This window comes from Oncorhynchus mykiss, chromosome 1 (genome assembly GCF_057628025.1).
Source record: "Oncorhynchus mykiss isolate SJ-2025 chromosome 1, ASM5762802v1, whole genome shotgun sequence".
NCBI lineage: Eukaryota > Metazoa > Chordata > Actinopteri > Salmoniformes > Salmonidae > Oncorhynchus > Oncorhynchus mykiss.
In genome coordinates, this window is record NC_143022.1 from 70,824,909 (window position 1) to 70,842,919 (window position 18,011).

General features: G+C 45.3%; 1 protein-coding gene across 5 annotated transcripts in view; it reads right to left on the reverse strand.

Annotated features, from left to right (window-relative positions):
• LOC110527687 (uncharacterized) overlaps window positions 1–18,011 on the reverse strand; it is a 35,830-nt gene that overhangs the window by 8,098 nt on the left and 9,721 nt on the right. For all 5 annotated transcript variants that reach the window (XM_090238379.1, XM_090238360.1, XM_090238353.1 and 2 more), the window contains one exon: window positions 3,488–3,904. In XM_090238379.1, coding sequence (XP_090094505.1) covers window positions 3,488–3,608 — 121 coding nt within the window. In that variant the 5' untranslated portion in view covers window positions 3,609–3,904. The remainder of the gene's footprint in view (window positions 1–3,487; window positions 3,905–18,011) is intronic.

An 18,011-nucleotide genomic window follows, 5' to 3' on the forward strand; every position in this document is an offset into this window, starting at 1 on the left:
TAATGATTTGGGCACAGAAACAGTCTCCCTCTCTCATGGTTATTTTATAGGGCCAGATCCTTGGTGTCTGTTTAAAGACCAATGGGTTCTGCTCAGCTGGTCCAGTACTGTCTGTTCTCTCCCATTCTCTCTGGGCCCTTTGGAGCTCAGCCCATCTCTGCCTCACAAAGAGTCCTTGAGGGAAGATAAAGGTCAGTCATTCCACCAGACACAGAACTGTATGGGTCGAGTCCTGCTGGCCAGCCAAACCCACTCAACGTCCTCAAAACAACTGGCATGGAGCATTGGAGTGGGTTTCCCCCTCCCTCCCACTCAAATCACCAACACAACAAGCCTTGCTCTGTTCTCCCTTCTGACCCTTTTGAGCCGGGAGACGTGTTTGAAAGTCCCTCCCAGTCCCTGCACAAAAACACATTTCTCTTGTCAAGCGTGTCATTGTTATTGTATTCCTTACACGACAATGGGCTAATTTAGTACTGGGGATGTAGAAATTGCCATGGGCTAAAGTCCTCCTGTCCTATGTAGAACACAGACAGACACAAGAGCCAGGCTATTGTATTGTCAATGCTCTAATCAATACAGAGGAGGTAATATCGCCAAGCAACTATCGACGTTGTAACATGGTCAGTTTTTGTGAGGAATCGAACAATCTGTGGTTACAAATACTTCCCCTGCAGCTAAGATGGTAGATACTGATACTATAATACATGACTACACACCCACAAAACACAATGTTAGAGTGATAACGAGCGAAGATAACTGAAATACAGCACCTCATTGTCTCATAAGAACGTGATAGCATCTTTGATTTTGTATGTAGTAATGTCTGCACCCAGAACCAGATTTCACATGGACGCTGGCAAGTTAATTGTTTAGTCTGTCACGAGAGAGATATTTAGCATCACATGAACGCCACTCTGCACAACAATTATGTGTTTAGGGTGTTCATTTGAGGTGGGTTCCATTGCATCTCTCTCTGATTAATTTACACCGTCGTAGTCTAGAGTTTCCTCACATCCTGCTATGATAAGATGACACTTCTGTCAGAGACAGAAGAGGAAGCGAGACCAGAGGGAGGGAGAACAAAATGGCTAAGTGAACGTGGTGCTGAATGGAGAGCGGCACAATCCAAACAGAATGGGATGATTACGTGTGCATACATATAAAGGTAACTCTGACCTCTCATCTGTGATTTTACCTCTCTCCCTCCCCTCCACACACTCACCATCCTGTAGCACTAGGCCTCGTGACTGTCTACCACCCACCCAGGAGCAGCTGAGCATCGGACACACACACACACACACACACACACACACACACACACACACACACACACACAGGATTAGCACTCAGTGTAGATAGAGAGGCAGCAGATCAGGGACAGGGGGGGATTTGAGACGGTTCTCCTCTTTAAAAAAAAATCCTAATCCATTCTCTCTCATACCGTAGATGACTCAGACAGTAAAGTGCTTGATGCCTGGTGGGCTTTGCTGTGTGTCAGTACGCTCAGCACGCTCCACTGCTCCGACCGCACTCTCAGGGCACTCCCTCTTTTCTTAGTCCCGCAGCTAGCTCCCCTGGTAGGGCACTGGGCTCTCTCTATGGCTGTCTGTCTGTGTGTGCATATCTGCTTGCCTTTCCGGAGTAGAATGCTGCCACTCTTTTAGCAGTCACTCCAATCTCTGCCACCCCCACCTCCTTCACCCCACCACCACCCCACAGTCCACTTATCAGTGCTACCTGTCTGTCAGGATCGCTCACTGAGAAGAGATGCAGGCAGTGAAGGAGAGCCACTGTCTCAAGACTGACAGTTGTTTGATCATAGAAAGGCAGATCTGACTGTCCCAGCCACAGTAAGTCCAGTGATGAATTTGGATGGATATATAGGGATTCACACTGACAGGGATGGGGGGGGATTGGTACGCTGCATTGGCATTCAGACGAAGAGGAGAGAACCACAAAGATTTTAAAAAGGAGACAAAAATGAAGCTGATGATAAGATATGACTGAGCAGTAATGTTAGAGGTCAGATGATCTCTTTACAGCTCTGTGAAGATCAATAAACCAGTGAAATGTGATGGGCCCTGCCCTCTGTGGCTGAATGGCTCCACGAGGTCCTTCAGCAGAACAGGGTGGATCCCCTGTGGTGGGGATGATTTTGGATTAATGGATAAGGATTATCCCACAGCCTCCTCCTCTGTCTCTGCTTATTGACAGCCAATGAATGAGAAACTGTAATTATTGGAATCTGAGAGTACGCCACCCATTCATTCATTGTCTCGTTACCTCATTCTCATGATCTCTTTTTCTTCTCTCTCTCTCTCTCTCTCTCTCTCTCTCTCTCTCCCCCTTTCTCTTCTCCCCTCCTTCTACCGGAAATTAAACCAGGAATCAGATGACACTCAAATGTTTCATTCATTTGTTTATCGTTGCCCTCTTTCTCTCCTTCCCTCTCTTCCCTTTCCTCTTCTCCAGGTTGTCATCGCTGTAACAGAGACAGTGACAGAGTCATGTTTCAGCATTCTGTATGAATCTGTGTATGATTCAGTGTTGTAATGTGTCAGTGTTCTCTCGATGTCTCAGTGTTCTGTATGTGTTAGTGGTGCTCAGGGCTGTTGAACTGGCCTGTGCTGAGTTGGGTGGGGTTGGGCTGACGGGGGTGGGGGGGGGGGTTCTGACCATGGGGCGAGCTGCATTAGTCACGCTCCGAGACGCCCATGATAAATCTCACTGCTGCAGCGGACAGACAGGCAGGTGGGTGGGTGGCATAGCAGATACAGAGACCCCTCCCTCTCACCCCGGTAGCACCATATTGTACTATCACACATACAACCTAACAAGCACATACACACCCATCTAAATATGTGAAAAAACACACATCTATTCAGTTTGATAACACTGAGCAATATTATAGTACAATCACCTCCCCCTGCTCTAAAATGTGTGTGTGTCACATGTAGAGAGATAGATTGCATTTAATTTAATTGACCATAAATATTATTGACAATATTTTGTTGGCCAATATCCACTACATAATGAATAGAATACCTCAGTACTGCTCAACCAGACTTTTCCCTCTTAAATTAGAACATCTTGTGCCTGAGGCATGTGCAAATAAATAAATATCTTCCTCTACCTTTCTGACCCTTTTATCTGCTCTTCTCCATTCTCTTGCCCCTCTCCTTTGGTCCTTTGTCATCTTTCTCTTTTTCCTTGTTCTAAATTCCCTCCAGCTCTCTACAGTATCTATGTTTCCATCACAAGTAAGATTTAGCACATGCACTGCCTGGATGTGGATCCCATTTTATTCAAACATCGCAGACAGACCAGTGCACTCACCCATCAAAAACAAGCACAGCAGGCAAGCGTCACAGGATCAAAACGGAAACCAGATTATCCCACATAAAAACTGTGATGTACTATTTTCAGCTAACCACCTCGGTCTATCCTCCACACCCTTCACCATCATCACCACTCCTGTACTCACCCACATACATGACTCCCTCCTTAGTTTTGGCAGCTGCCTCCTCCACCCCTGCCTTGGTCTTCTCTGCTGCTGCCACGACGCCCTCCTTGGCAATTGAGAATCCTTTCTTCAGTGCATCCATGCTGGTCTGCTGTTATGGGGCTGTGTCTTTTAGCTGGCTCTGGCTGCGTCTTGGAGCTGGTAGATTAGGCTGCTCGGTGTGCCTGTCTGCGTGTGCGTCTGTGTGTGTGAGTGTGCCTGCGAGTGTGTATCTCTGCGTGTTGGGTGTGTGAGTGTGCGAGCATACGTTTATGCGCTGCTCTTATGAGAGAGCGGGGCTGGACTGATCTGTACTGCTGAGGCAGATTGGAACACCCTCAACAAGGAGAGCAGCTGAGTGAATGAGAGGGAGGCGGGGGGGGGGGAGAGATGGAGAGGCTGGGAGAGAGGGATGGAAAGAGATGGGAGAGAAGAGGTAGAAAAAGAGAGAGCAAGTGGGTGAGGAGCAGAAATGCAGAGATGGATTCCACAAGACACTGCTGCATTTCTCAGTTATGATACCTACCCCATTTCTTCTGCTATCGTGCACACAGAGGCAAATACAAATAGGATTAGTGGATTATTCAAGACTGGATTTATCTGTGTGTCAACCCTGGAATCACACCTTTTCCATTTTATTCAACACCAAAACTGCAGTTCTCTGCTCTCCCTCACGACATTTAAGATTCACCAACCTGCCATCCTCAACAATATACTATACAGGCACTGATATATTGATATGATACAATGCAGTATATGATGATTCAATGAGATACAGTACTTTACACTTTATTGCCCATTTCCATGAAAATTCATTTTATGAAGTCAGCAGCATCTCGAACATACAGATTTAGGATCTCAATTTGAGCCAGTTTGCTACAGCAGGAAAATAATCCTCCAGCAACAGGAAATGTGAATTATTATGTGGATTATAATTAATGGTACTTTTTGTAGGGGTTGAACATTTTTTTTGTGAGGGAAAATCAAGTCTGACATTTCAAAGTGGAAATTGCAAACTTAAGCCTTTTTAAACCTCTAGTAAACTACAAGTAAAACATGTTCTGCATTGTAGGAATGTTCTCCTGCAACAGGGTGATCAAATTAAGATCCTACATCTGTATTGTACATACCATACATCCCACTATGCATAATTCATAGACAGTACATATGTAGGATCTTAATTTGATCACTGATTTGTTGCTTAGAATTTACCTGGAGATGAGCTTCTTGATTGACATAAATTCACTGAAAACCCACACTAACACATGGTTATATTAACAGTATTGCACTTTTCATGTAGCCTATTTTTGGCCAGCTAAAAGCCTAACCACTGATCAAGCAACATTATGGACCAAATATTCAAATACTGTTGCTGCAGGATTATTCTCGCTGTGACAATATGTCAAATTAAGATCCTACATCTGTATATACACCACACTCACTCGTACGCAGGTTTCGTACGCAGGTTTCTCCCTGGAAATTGAGATTCGATTCCACTTCGATCTCTCGTAGCAAGAGGACTGGGAGGGGGAATGGATCATAAAAAAATATATATTTTACCTTTATTTAACAAGTCAGTTAAGAACAAATTCTTATTTTCAATGACGGCCTAGGAACAGTGGGTTAACTGCCTGTTCAGGGGCAGAACGATAGATTTGTACCTCGTCAGCTCGGGGGTTTGAACTTGCAACCTTCCGGTTACTAGTCCAACGCTCTAACCACTAGGCTACCCTGCCGCCCCATCATGAAGCCCAGAGCTATAATTAGCGCTTGTGAAGCTAGTTACACATGGCTGCTAAAGCACATCCATTCAATACACACAGCATCCCCCCACTCTACATCAAAGTGAATGGCAGAGAGCCCTTTTAGATTGCCTGACCTGTAAAAGCTATCCAAACTAATGGTAATACTAAATGGTGGTGCAGATAAAGTATTTTTAGAGATATAGCTAAATAAATATACAGTAGTATCATTGTATATGTACGTATGCTTCAGTTTAATAAAGCTCAGGACTTTCTATAAGGAGAGTGCTGTAGTGCCATTGAGGGAAACATTCAAACAACAGGGTCAACATTCAAACAGGTCATCATGACTTGATGTTCTATCAGAGAAACACAACTTGTTATTGATGTCGGCTGCACTCGTTTCCACTCAACATTATCCAGCAAGAAATAGAGAACCAGACACCGTGTCACTCCCTTATGTATCAGTAAGGAAATAGAGATCCAGACACCGTGTCACTGCCCTCTGTATCAGTAAGGAAATAGAGATCCAGACACTGTGTCACTCCCCTCTGTATCAGTAAGGAAATAGAGATCCAGACACCGTGTCACTCCCCTCTGTATCAGTAAGGAAATAGAGATCCAGACACCGTGTCACTACCCTCTGTATCAGTAAGGAAATAGAGATCCAGACACCGTGTCACTACCCTCTGTATCAGTAAGGAAATAGAGATCCAGACACCGTGTCACTACCCTCTGTATCAGTTAGGAAAGTAGGATGGGGATATATCCTGAGGTAGCATGGTATTACTAATGAAGCGGATTAATGTCCGATTCTCTGTACGATGCATGTGACGTGAATGTATGAACGAAACAGACATCGAATGAGAATCACATGGAAAGGAGGGGCTAAGAGAATGCTAAAATATGTTGAGGTCAGGTGTATGGGAGATTGGGGACTTAAAGTCTGCTGTGTTAGGGCTTATTGGGATGAGAGGGAATCGGAGACGTAGAGTTTTAGTCCCAGGGGTGTGGATGTCCATTGGAGTGTAAAGAGGAACCAACATCAGGAGTAATGAAATGGTTCTATGGACCCATTCAGACAACCAATGACCTCATCTATTAATGAGAAATGGAGGATTGCCTACACTGTGATAATGGGTTTTACAATACAGCCACTGCTACTTTGGCCTTAGATTCACAGTGGTGGTACAGAAGGGGGGGGGGGGGGGGGTCATCCCCTAGCTCCATATGCGACCTCATATTATTAAAAGGTAAATATTATACAATTGAAAATAATTATCCCTTAATATGTAACAAGATAAAGCACTTAGAATGTGAGAAAATATCTTCCCAGATGATATTTATATTCAGGCTAAGTGGCCAATTGGAAAATTAATGAAGAGCTGCAAATGGAGAGTGATAATTGGATAATTTTTTGCACCATTATCTCTGCTGAAAATCAGTTTGTTGTCTGTTCGGTTCCCCTGGAGTTATCCATTTCAACCCTGAACAGGCTGAAAAAGGCAGACGTTTCACCCCTGTGATCGGGTTTGTTGGCCAGACACCTTGCACAGTCCCAGATTTGCAGCTGCCTCAATCCCCTTGTGTCCTGAATCCTGGGCAGAAAACAGAGTGACTCAGAGAATAACCTCTAGCAGGCAGACAACATGGCAGCCTGCCTGCAGCCCCAATACCCGACCAGCCTCCTCCAGCCACCTTTCTCCCTCCTCCCTGCAGCCTCAGTCTCTCCTCGGATTGGCTAAGGGCCAGCGCAGGGCTATTTTTAGAGGAGCTCACTTCTCGTATAACAAGGAGAGAATGCATAGTGGATCAGCTCCTATGGGTAGCTGTGATAGCAGATCGCCCGCCCTACAGGAAGGGGTGGAGTGATACGATGGTCAGAAGAGCAGTGGTCAATACAGATCACGAGAATGTCTGTGAAATATCTCCCTCTTTACACCCTCCCTTCCCTATCATGTGCCATGGCACATGACCATGTTGGGAGTGGCAGCAGGAGGCAAGGCCTATAGACCAGGAAAAGGAGAGTGATGGATGTCTACAATCTCCACATTCACCGCAGGCTGAAATCAAATCAAATTTATTTATATAGCCCTTCGTACATCAGCTGATATCTCAAAGTGCTGTACAGAAACCCAGCCTAAAACCCCAAACAACAAGCACTGCAGGTGTAGAAGCACGGTGGCTAGGAAAAACTCCCTAGAAAGGCCAAAACCTAGGAAGAAACCTAGAGCGGAACCAGGCTATGAGGGGTGACCAGTCCTCTTCTGGCTATGCCGGGTGGAGATTATAACAGAACATGGCCAAGATATTCAAATGTTCATAAATGACCAGCATGGTCAAATAATAATAATCACAGTAGGTGTCGGGGGGGGGGGGGGGGGGGGGGGGGGGGGCAGAAAGTCAGCACCTCAGGAGTAAATGTCAGTTGGCTTTTCATAGCTGATAATTAAGAGTATCTCTACCACTCCTGCTGTCTCTAGAGAGTTGAAAACAGCAGGTCTGGGATAGGTAGCACGTCCGGTGAACAGCTCAGGATTCCATAGCCGGAGGCAGAACAGTTGAAACTGGAGCAGCAGCACGGCCAGGTGGACTGGGGACAGCAAGGAGTCATCATGCCAGGTAGTCCTGAGGCATGGTCCTAGGGCTCAGGTCCTCAGAGAGAATTAGAGAGAGCATACTTAAATTCACACAGGACACCGGATAAGACAGGAGAAGTACTCCAGATATAACAAACTGACCATAGCCCCCCGACACATAAACTACTGCAGCATAAATACTGGAGGCTGAGACAGGAGGGGTCAGGTGACACTGTGGCCCCATCCGATGATACCCCCGGACAGGGCCAAACAGGAAGGATATAACCCCACCCACTTTGCCAAAGCACAGCCCCCACACCACTAGAGGGATATCTTCAACCACCAACTTACCATCCTGAGACAAGGCCGAGTATAGCCCACAAAGATCTCCGCCACGGCACAACCCAAGGGAGGGCACCAACCCAGACAGGAAGATCACGTCAGTGACTCAACCCACTCAAGTGACGCACCCCTCCTAGGGACAGCATGAAAGAGCACCAGTAAGCCAGTGACTCAGCCCCTGTAATAGGGTTAGAGGCAGAGAATCCCAGTGAAGAGAGTGGAACCGGCCAGGCAGAGACAGCAAGGGCGGTTCGTTGCTCCAGAGCCTTTCCGTTCACCTTCACACTCCTGGGCCAGACTACACTCAATCATATGACCCACTGAAGAGATGAGTCTTCAGTAAAGACTTAAAAGGTTGAGACCGAGTCTGCGTCTCTCACATGGGTAGGCAGACCATTCCATAAAAATGGAGCTCTATAGGAGAAAGCCCTGCCTCCAGCTGTTTGCTTAGAAATTCTAGGGACAATTAGGAGGCCCGCGTCTTGTGACTGTAGCGTACGTGTAGGTATGTACGGCAGAAAGATAGGTAGGAGCAAGCCCATGTAATGCTTTGTAGGTTAGCAGTAAAACCTTGAAATCAGCCCTTGCCTTAACAGGAAGCCAGTGTAGGGAGGCTAGCACTGGAGTAATATGATCAAATTTTGGGGTTCTAGTCAGGATTCTAGCAGCCGTATTTAGCACTAACTGAAGTTTATTTAGTGCTTTATCCGGGAGCTGAAAGGAGCTGAAGTCCTTCATTAGGATTCAGTTTTGGCATAAAGGATGTGTCAGATGACCTACAGACAAAGTCTGCTAAATCTTAAAAAGCTCCTATTCTCCCCACCATGTATTTTGTTTTCAATGGAGCATTTCAGATACAGTACAACATCTGTGTTGAGAACCACAGCACCCCTACCACGGCCAACAGCTCTTCACCCCCCGCAGCAATCTGCCCAAGCGCCCCCGCTTCTCCTTCACCCAAATCCAGATAGCTGATGTTCTGAAAGAGCTGCAAAATCTGGACCCCTACAAATCAACTGGGCTAGACAATCTGGACCCTCTCTTTCTAAAATTATCCGTCGCAATTGTTACCACCCCTATTACGAGCCTGTTCAACCTCTCTATCATATCGTCTGAGATTGGAAAGCTTGGAAAGCTGCCGTGGTCGTCCCCCTCTTTTAAGGGGGTGACACTCTAGACCCAAACTGTTACAGACCTATATCAATCCTGCCCTGCCTTTCTAAAGTCTTCGAAAGCCAAGTTAACAAACAGATCCCCGACCATTTTGAAACCAACCGTACCGTCTCTGCTTTGCAATCTGGTTTCCGAGCTGGTCATGGGTGCACCTCAGCTATGCTCAAGGTCCTAAACGATATCATAACCACCATCGATAAAAGACAGTACTGTGCAGCCGTCTTCATCGACCTGGCCAAGGCTTTCGACTCTGTCAATCACCTCATTCTTATCGGCAGACTCAATAGCCTTGGTTTCTCAAATGACTGCCTTGCCTGGTTCACCAACTACTTCTCAGATTGAGCTCAGTGTGTCAAATCGGAGGGCCTGTTGTCCGGACCTCTGGCAGTCTCTATGGGGGTACCACAGGGTTCAATTCTCGGGACGAGTCTTTTCTCTGTATGTATCAATGATGTCGCTCTTGCTGCTGGTGATTCTCTGATCCACCACTATACATCTGAGCCTTCTTTGGATACTGTGTTAACAAATCTCCAAATGAGCTTCAATGCCATACAACACTCCTTCCGTGGCCTCCAACTGTTCTTAAATGCTAGTAAAACTAAATGCATGCTCTTCAACCGATCGCTGCCCACACCCTCCTGCCCGACTAGTGTCACTACTCTGGACGGTTCTGAGTTAGAACATGTGGACAACTACAAATACCTAGATGTCTGGTTAGACTGTAAACTCTCCTTCCAGAGTCACATTAAGCATCTCCAATCCAAAATTAAATCTAGAATCGGCTTCCTATTTCGCAACAAAGCCTCCTTCAATCATGCTGCCAAACATAACCTCATAAAACCGACTATCCTACCGATCCTTGACTTCGGCGATGTCATTTACAAAATAGCCTCCAACACTCTACTCAGCAAATTGGATGTAGTCTATCACAGTGCCATCCGCTTTGTCACCAAAGCCCCATATAATACCCACCACTGCAACCTGTATGCTCTCATTGGCTGGCCCTCGCTACATATCCGTCACCAAACCCACTAGCTCCAGGTCATCGATAAGTCTTTGCTAGGTAAAGCCCTGCCTTATCTCAGCTCACTGGTCACTATAGCAACACCCACCAGTAGGTCCAGTAGGTATATTTTACTGGTCATCCCCAAAGCCAACACCTCTTTGACCGCCTTTCCTTCCAGTTCTCTTCTGCCAATGAATGGAACGAATTGCAAAAGTCACTGAAGCTGGAGACTTGTATCTCCCTCACTAACTATAAGCATCAGCTGTCAGAGCAGTTTACCGATCACTGTACCTGTACACAGCCCACCCAACTACCTCATCCCCACATTATATTTTTGCACTCCAGTATTCTCTACTTGCACATCATCATCTGCACATCTATCACTCCAGTGTTAATGTTAAATTGTAATTATTCTATGGCCTATTTATTGCCTTTCTACGTTTGCATATACTGTATATAGATTTTTCTATTGTGTTATTGACTGTAGGTTTGTTCATCCCATGTATAACTAACTCTGTGTTGTTGTTTTTGTCACACTGCTTTGCTTCATCTTGGCCAGGTCGCAGTTGTAAATGAGAACTTGTTCTTACTGGCCTACCTGGTTAAATGAAGGTGAAATTAAAAAATAAATGAACAATGTTTTTCCCAGTCCAGTCAGGGCAGTAGATACATGTGCTTTATTAAGATCAGGCAGCTTTTGTTTTGAGCTCTCTCTTGACCCAATTTAAACATGTATTTTTACCATATATAGACACACCCTATGTGTTTAAATCAAATCAACTATATGCACTGAGCTTGACTGATCGTTTAAGCACACTGCTCCATTAAATAATTAAGACACACAAATGACTATAGAGGGAGTATGACCACAATTGATTTGATTGTATTCAGACTTTTTCTGCGCTGTGTTAAAAAAGAATGACAGCGAGTGACTTTGACTAGCACCGTTGTCGCTCTCGCACCTCCACGTGCTGCAGCTACCATTACAGAACGTGGTTATCGCGCTGAAGCTGCAACATAATTAGAGCCATTTCTGACGGAACATTTCTGTTACCGAAATCCCTCATTTGTTTAGGATAAACATGACCCATTCCCTCAACCCTTGTTCTCCATATGACACATGTATGCATCTCATGCACGTGACCCATAGGGCCTGACCTACAGAACCAGTCAAAAGTTTGGACACCTACTGTACTCATTCAAGGGTTTTTCTTCGTTTTAATATTTTCTACATTGTAGAATAATAGTAAAAGACATCAAAACTATGAAATAACACCTATGGAATCATGTAATAACCAAAAAAGTGCTAAACAAATCAAAATAAAAGTATTTGAGTAGCCACCGTTTGCCTTGATGACAGCTTTGCACACTCTTGGCATTCTCTCAACCTGCTTCATGAGTTAGTCGCCTGGAATACATTTCAATTAATAGAGCCAATCAGTTGTGTTGTGACAAGGTAGAGGTGAATTACAGAAGATAGCCCTATTTGTTTAATGACCAAGTCCATATTATGTCAAGAACATCTCAAATAAGCAAAGAGAAATGACAGCCCATTATTACTTTAAGACATGAAGGTCAGTCAATGAGGAACATTTTTACTTCAATCTTCTTCAAGTGCAGTCGCAAAAACCGTCATGCGCTATCATGAAACTGGCTCTCATGACGACTGCCACAGGAAAGAAAGACCCAGAGTTACTTCTGCTGCAGAGGATAAGTTCATTAGGATTTCCAGCCTCAGAAATTGCAGCCCAAATAAATGCTTCACAGAGTTCAAGTAACAGACATCTCAACATCAACTGTTCAGAGGAACTGCGTGAATTTTTATATTTTTAATTTATCCGTTATTTTACCAGGTAAGTTGACTGAGAACACATTCTCATTTACAGCAAATTACCCGGGGATTAGTTACAGGGGAGAGGAGGGGGATGAATGAGCCAATTGTAAACTGGGGATTATTAGGTGACCATGATGGTTTGAGGGCCAGATTAGGAATTTAGCCAGGACACCGGGGTTAACACCCCTACTGTTATGATAAGTGCCATGGGATCTTTAATGACCTCAAAGAGTCAGAACACCCGTTTAACGTCCCATCCGAAAGACGGCACCCAAGTCAGGGCAGTGTCATCACCAGAGGAAAGAGTGCCTCCTACTGGCCCTCCAACACCACTTCCAGCAGCATCTGGTCTCTCATCCAGGGACTGACCAGGACCAACCCTGCTTAGCTTCAGAAGCAAGCCAGCAGTGGTATGCAGGGTGGTATGCTGAGGTAGTCGCCTGAATCAGGCCTTCGTGGTCAAATTGCTGCAAAGAAAACACTACTAAAAGGTCACCAATAAGAAGAAAATACTTGCTTGGGCCAAGAAACACAAGCAATGGACATTAGACTGGTGGAAATCTGTCCTTTGGTCTGATGAGTCCAAATTTGAGATTTTTGGTTCCAACCACCGTGTATTTGTGAGACCATTACAGGTAGGTGAACGAATGAGCTGCCATAGTTTGAAATTAGGGGATTACAGACAACATCCGCACTGAGCTAAAGGCTAGAGCTGCAACTTTCAAGGAGCAGGACACTAATCCGGACTCATAAGAAATCACGCTACACCCTCCGACGAACAATCAAACAGGGAAAGCGTCAATACATTATAAAGGAAAAGCCAGCCGCAAGCTGCCCAGTGACACAAGCCCACTAGATGAGCTAAATGCCTTCTATGCTCGTTTCGAGGCAAGCAACGAACCATTCATGAGAGCACCAGCTGTTCTGGACGACTGTATGATCATGCTCTCCATAGCCGATGTGAGTAAGAACTTTAAACAAGTCAACATTCACAAGGATTACCATGAAACATACTCAGAGCATGCGCTGACTAGCTGGCAAGTGTCTTCACTGATATTTTCAACCTGTCCCTGACGCAGTCTGTAATACCTATATGTTTCAAGCAGACCATCATAGTCCCTGTGCCCAGGAATGCCAAGGTAACCTGACTAAATGATTATCACCCCGTAGCACTCACATTTGTAGCCATGAAATGCTTTGAAAGGCTGGTCATGGCTCACATGAACACAATCATCCCAGGCACCCTGAACCCACTCCAATGCACATACCGCCCAAACAGATCCACATATGACACAATCTCTACTGCACTCCACACTGCCCTTTCCCACCTGGACAAGAGGAACACCTATCTGAGAATGTTGTTCATTGACTACAGCTCAGAGTTCAACACCATAGTGCCCTCCATGCTCATCACTAAGCTAAGGATCCTGGGACTGAACACCTCCCTCTGCAACTGGACCCTGGACTTCTTGACAGGCCGCCCCCCAGGTGGTAAGGGTAGGCAACAACACATCGCCATGCTGACCCTCAACACGGGGGCCCCTCAGAGGTGCTTGCTTAGTCTCCTCCTGTACTTCCTGTTCACCCACGACTGCATGGCCACACACGACTCCAACACCATCATTAAGTCTTCTGATGACAACGGTTGAGCTGAACCAAGTTATCGTTACTCATTGCGTATGTATTATTACTTATATTTTACGTGTTTTACTTTTCTATTATTTCTAAATTTTCTTTCTCTCTGCATTGTTGGGAAGGGTCCACAAGTCAGCATTTCAATGTTAGTCGACAACTGTTGTTTACAAAGCATGTGACAAACACAATTTGATTTGATTCAGTTAAAAAGGTTGCCCTTCAGAGAGGAGAGGGAGGATAGAGCTGTGATACAGTACATCTTAGTGTGACGACCACTGCTTTATCCAAAAACCTGAAGGTGAATGACTGCTGGAGTGCTGCCTGAAAACCTATTGTTAACGTGTCCAAGATACATAACAAAACATTTGCTACGAACACATCTGCTGTGTAGATTTGTTACTGCCAAGAAGAAGAAGGGGGGGTCAATCATGTAGCTAAAAAGTCCTGTAAAAGTTTGCTGTCCGGGTTAGGGTTGGGTTGATGTATTTTGGGTCACTGTTGTCATGAAAACAAAACAGGCGCATGGAGGGTCATCAATACAGGACCCATGCACGTGACCTCCCCCTCATTAAATGTCAAGAGAGGACCTATTAGCAAGGGGGTGCTAAATTACACATGGTGGTTGGTTGAAGCATGCCACTGTCTGATGTCCTCACCTAGGGTTTACTACAGTACATAGGCCTACACACTGTTACGGGCCAAGTGTATTGCACATGGAGACTGATACATCCATCCAATGGACTGTATCAGTCCCCTAAGTCTAACAAAACAAAGGCTATCAATGAAAGAGTTATGAAAATATGGTGTAAATCTAGTTAAATTATGATCTTGCAGCAGACATTAACAGATTGGCCAGCAGGATATCAATACTGATTCCATTTGGATTAATCATACCCCTTTACACTGGAGCTCCCCAGGGGTGTGTGTTCAGTCCCCTCCTGTACTCCCTGTTCACCCATGACTCCATGGTCAGGCACGACTCCAACACCATCATTAAGTTTGCAGATGACACAATAGTGGTAGGCCTGATCACGAACAACGACGAGACAGCCTATAGGGAGGAGGTCAGAGACCTGGCCGGGTGGTGCCAGAATAACAACCTATCCCTCAACTTAACCAAGACTAAAGAGATGATTGTGGACTACAGGAAAAGGAGGACCGAGCACGCCCCCATTCTCATCGACGGGGCTATAGTGGAGCAGGCTGAGAGTGTCAAATTCCTTGGTGTCCACATCAACAACAAACTAGAATGGTCCAAACACACCAAGACAGTCGTGAAGAGGGCACAACAAAGCCTATTTCCCTTCAAGAAACTAAAAAGATTAGGCACGGGTCCTGAGATCCTCAAAAGGTTCTACAGCTGCAACATCGAGAGCACTGGTTGCATCACTGCCTGGTACGGCAATTGCTCAGCCTCCAACCGCACGGCACTACAGAGGGTAGTGCGTACGGCCCAGTACATCACTGGGGCTAAGCTGCCTGCCATCCAGGACCTCTACACCAGGCGGTGTCAGAGAAAGGCCCTAAAAATTGTCAAAGACCCAAGCCTCCCCAGTCAGACTGTTCTCTCTACTACCACATGGCAAGTGGTACCGGAGTGCCAAGTCTAGGGCAAAAAGGCTTCAACAGTTTTTACCCCCAAGCCATAAGACTCCTGAACAGGTAATCAAATGGCTACCCAGACTATTTGCATTGTGTGCCCCCCCCCAACCCCTCTTTTTATGCTGCTGCTACTCTCCGTTTATCATATATGCATAGTCACTTTAACTATACATTAATGTACGTACTACCTCAATTGGGCTGACCAACCAGTGCTCCCGCACATTGGCTAACCGGGCTATCTGCATTGAGGCTCACCACCCGCCCACCACCCGCCAAGCCCTCTTTTACGCTACTGCATGTTCATCGTATATGCAGTCAGTTTAACCATATCTACATGTACATACTACCTCAATCAGCCTGACTAACAGGTGTCTGTAGCCTCGCTACTTTTATACCCACGCTACTGTATACAGCCTGTCTTTTTACTGTTGTTTTATTTCTTTACTAAACCTATTATTCACCTATTACCTTTTTTGCACTATTGGTTAGAGCCTGTAAGTAAGCATTTCACTGAAAGGTCTACCTACACCTGTTGTATTCGGCGCGCGTGACAAATACATTTTGATTTGATTTATGACTGCACAGGCTGCTAAACAGACCCTCTCACCATTCTCCAATGTTATATCAACACTAATGGATCAACACTAATGGAGTCAACTATAGTCTGTTAACCCCAGCTCCAAGTGCCAGAATCCATAGAGCAATATTATTGTGGTAGTAATCGGCTAACCACTTCATAGCTGTTACTCAAGGCTTTCCATATCATTCTCCACTCTCTGCTCCTCTTCAGGCTGTGGGAGAGGACAATCCAAGTGTCCTAATGTCCGTTAACCCCCGAGTCTAAGCCCTGTACAAACCGGGGGGCTTACTGTTATTAGCCAATAGAAACACAATGAATAAAAGATTCACTACATGGAACAACAGTCCCCAAAGAAATCTAAAGGAAGTTTGTTCTGAAGTGTCTGTCCTATATCTGAGCGAAATAAGAAATATCAGGAAACTATATTTATATTTTACATGTATTTATCCCCATTATTTGTCTTCTCCCACTGCCTTATTTTAGGCACTGGTACTGGGTGAGTCTTCAGACGACAGAACGGAGAAAACCATAGTGTCTGTGAGAGTCTCAGCTTCATAGTTTCTAGGCCAACCTTTCAGACGCTACAGACGTATTTGTGAGAAGACTGATTTTCGAGACGTCTCCTGGTCTGACAAACACCGCTCTAGCTCTGCCATCATTAACTGCAGATGTGGATGCGCGATATCGGCAGAAATAATCCTCTCCCTATTTCTCCACCAAATGCCTCCATTCAGGGCAAATTATAAATAAAGTGCCAAATAGTGGGCCTGCTGCCAGTTAGTTCCAGACAGACCCACCATGCAAAGGCTGCTGCCACCACACCTTGCAGATCAGTGCATCGCTGCAGTCCGTCCCATCATGCACCTGTGTATAGTCATACAGTTGGGGCCAGGCAGGAGGAGTAACGAGGCCATAAAAATAAGAAATCTATGACGCGAGACACAATAGATATTACCTCAGAGCAGCCAGCCGTGGCACCAATACAGTCTGCTGCCGGCGTCCCACTGTGCCACACAGCAACATGGAAAGGGTCATGTCGCCACTATAATATTGATATGGCTATTGGCCGAAGGACTATTATACAGCACTCCCTGTGAAACAGAAGTCTAATATACCCTCAGAGATATTACGGTTTTCACCAATTCTCTGATTAGATTTCCTCCCCCTCAACCCTTTTTGTTGCGTCTTAACTAACACAACAGTTCTATTTGAAAACTGCTCATGTGCATAATTTGACTGTTGTTTCCTTGTATTTTGACAATAATGGTCCAGTACCTCACATGGCCTCCTCATCCAAACAGCAAGAGGATGCTTTTATCCAATGAATGTGGGGCCCAGAATTTACAGTATCAGTATGGGTGGTGTGTGTGTGAAACAAAAGTATGCCTGTTACAAAATATCTTGGAAGTTGGCCATGGGCCCGTGACATTTAACTTGTCGTCAGCTTTGTTAGAAAACTGTTGGGTGAGTCACAGCCTTGGGTTATTTCAAGAATCACCTGTACCAGGTTACTGATGTTTTCCTTTAGGTACTCAGAGTCCCCACCGGGGTCCCACAGTAAAAAAAAGCTGCCTATTTCTCTCTCATTGTCTTTCTCAAGGAAAATCAAATCACACTGCTTCTCTTTTGGAAAAACAAAAACACAGCACTAAATTGACAGTGTTGGAGTCCAGCTTTGCCAACTTTGATGTTGAGCTTGGTCTAACGCCACAGAACCCTCCAACCCCCCTCCCTCCCTCCCTGTCCCTTCAACTATGGCCCTGTGCTCTCCTTGACCTTTTGACATTTAAGACATTCATCATCGGGCGGAAAGGCTCTATTCCTATGTCAACTTTAAACTTCAGTCACAGTTTTTTCTCCAAACGACATCAATTTCTGTGATTTAAGAGGAAACTCATGCATTGGGCCTGCTGGGTAAATAAATTAGCTATATACCCTCCCCGCTAAAGCCAATACATCATTTGCACAGTATGGGGAACTACTGTTGGATGCATTCCACTTGAGTTTTGAAAC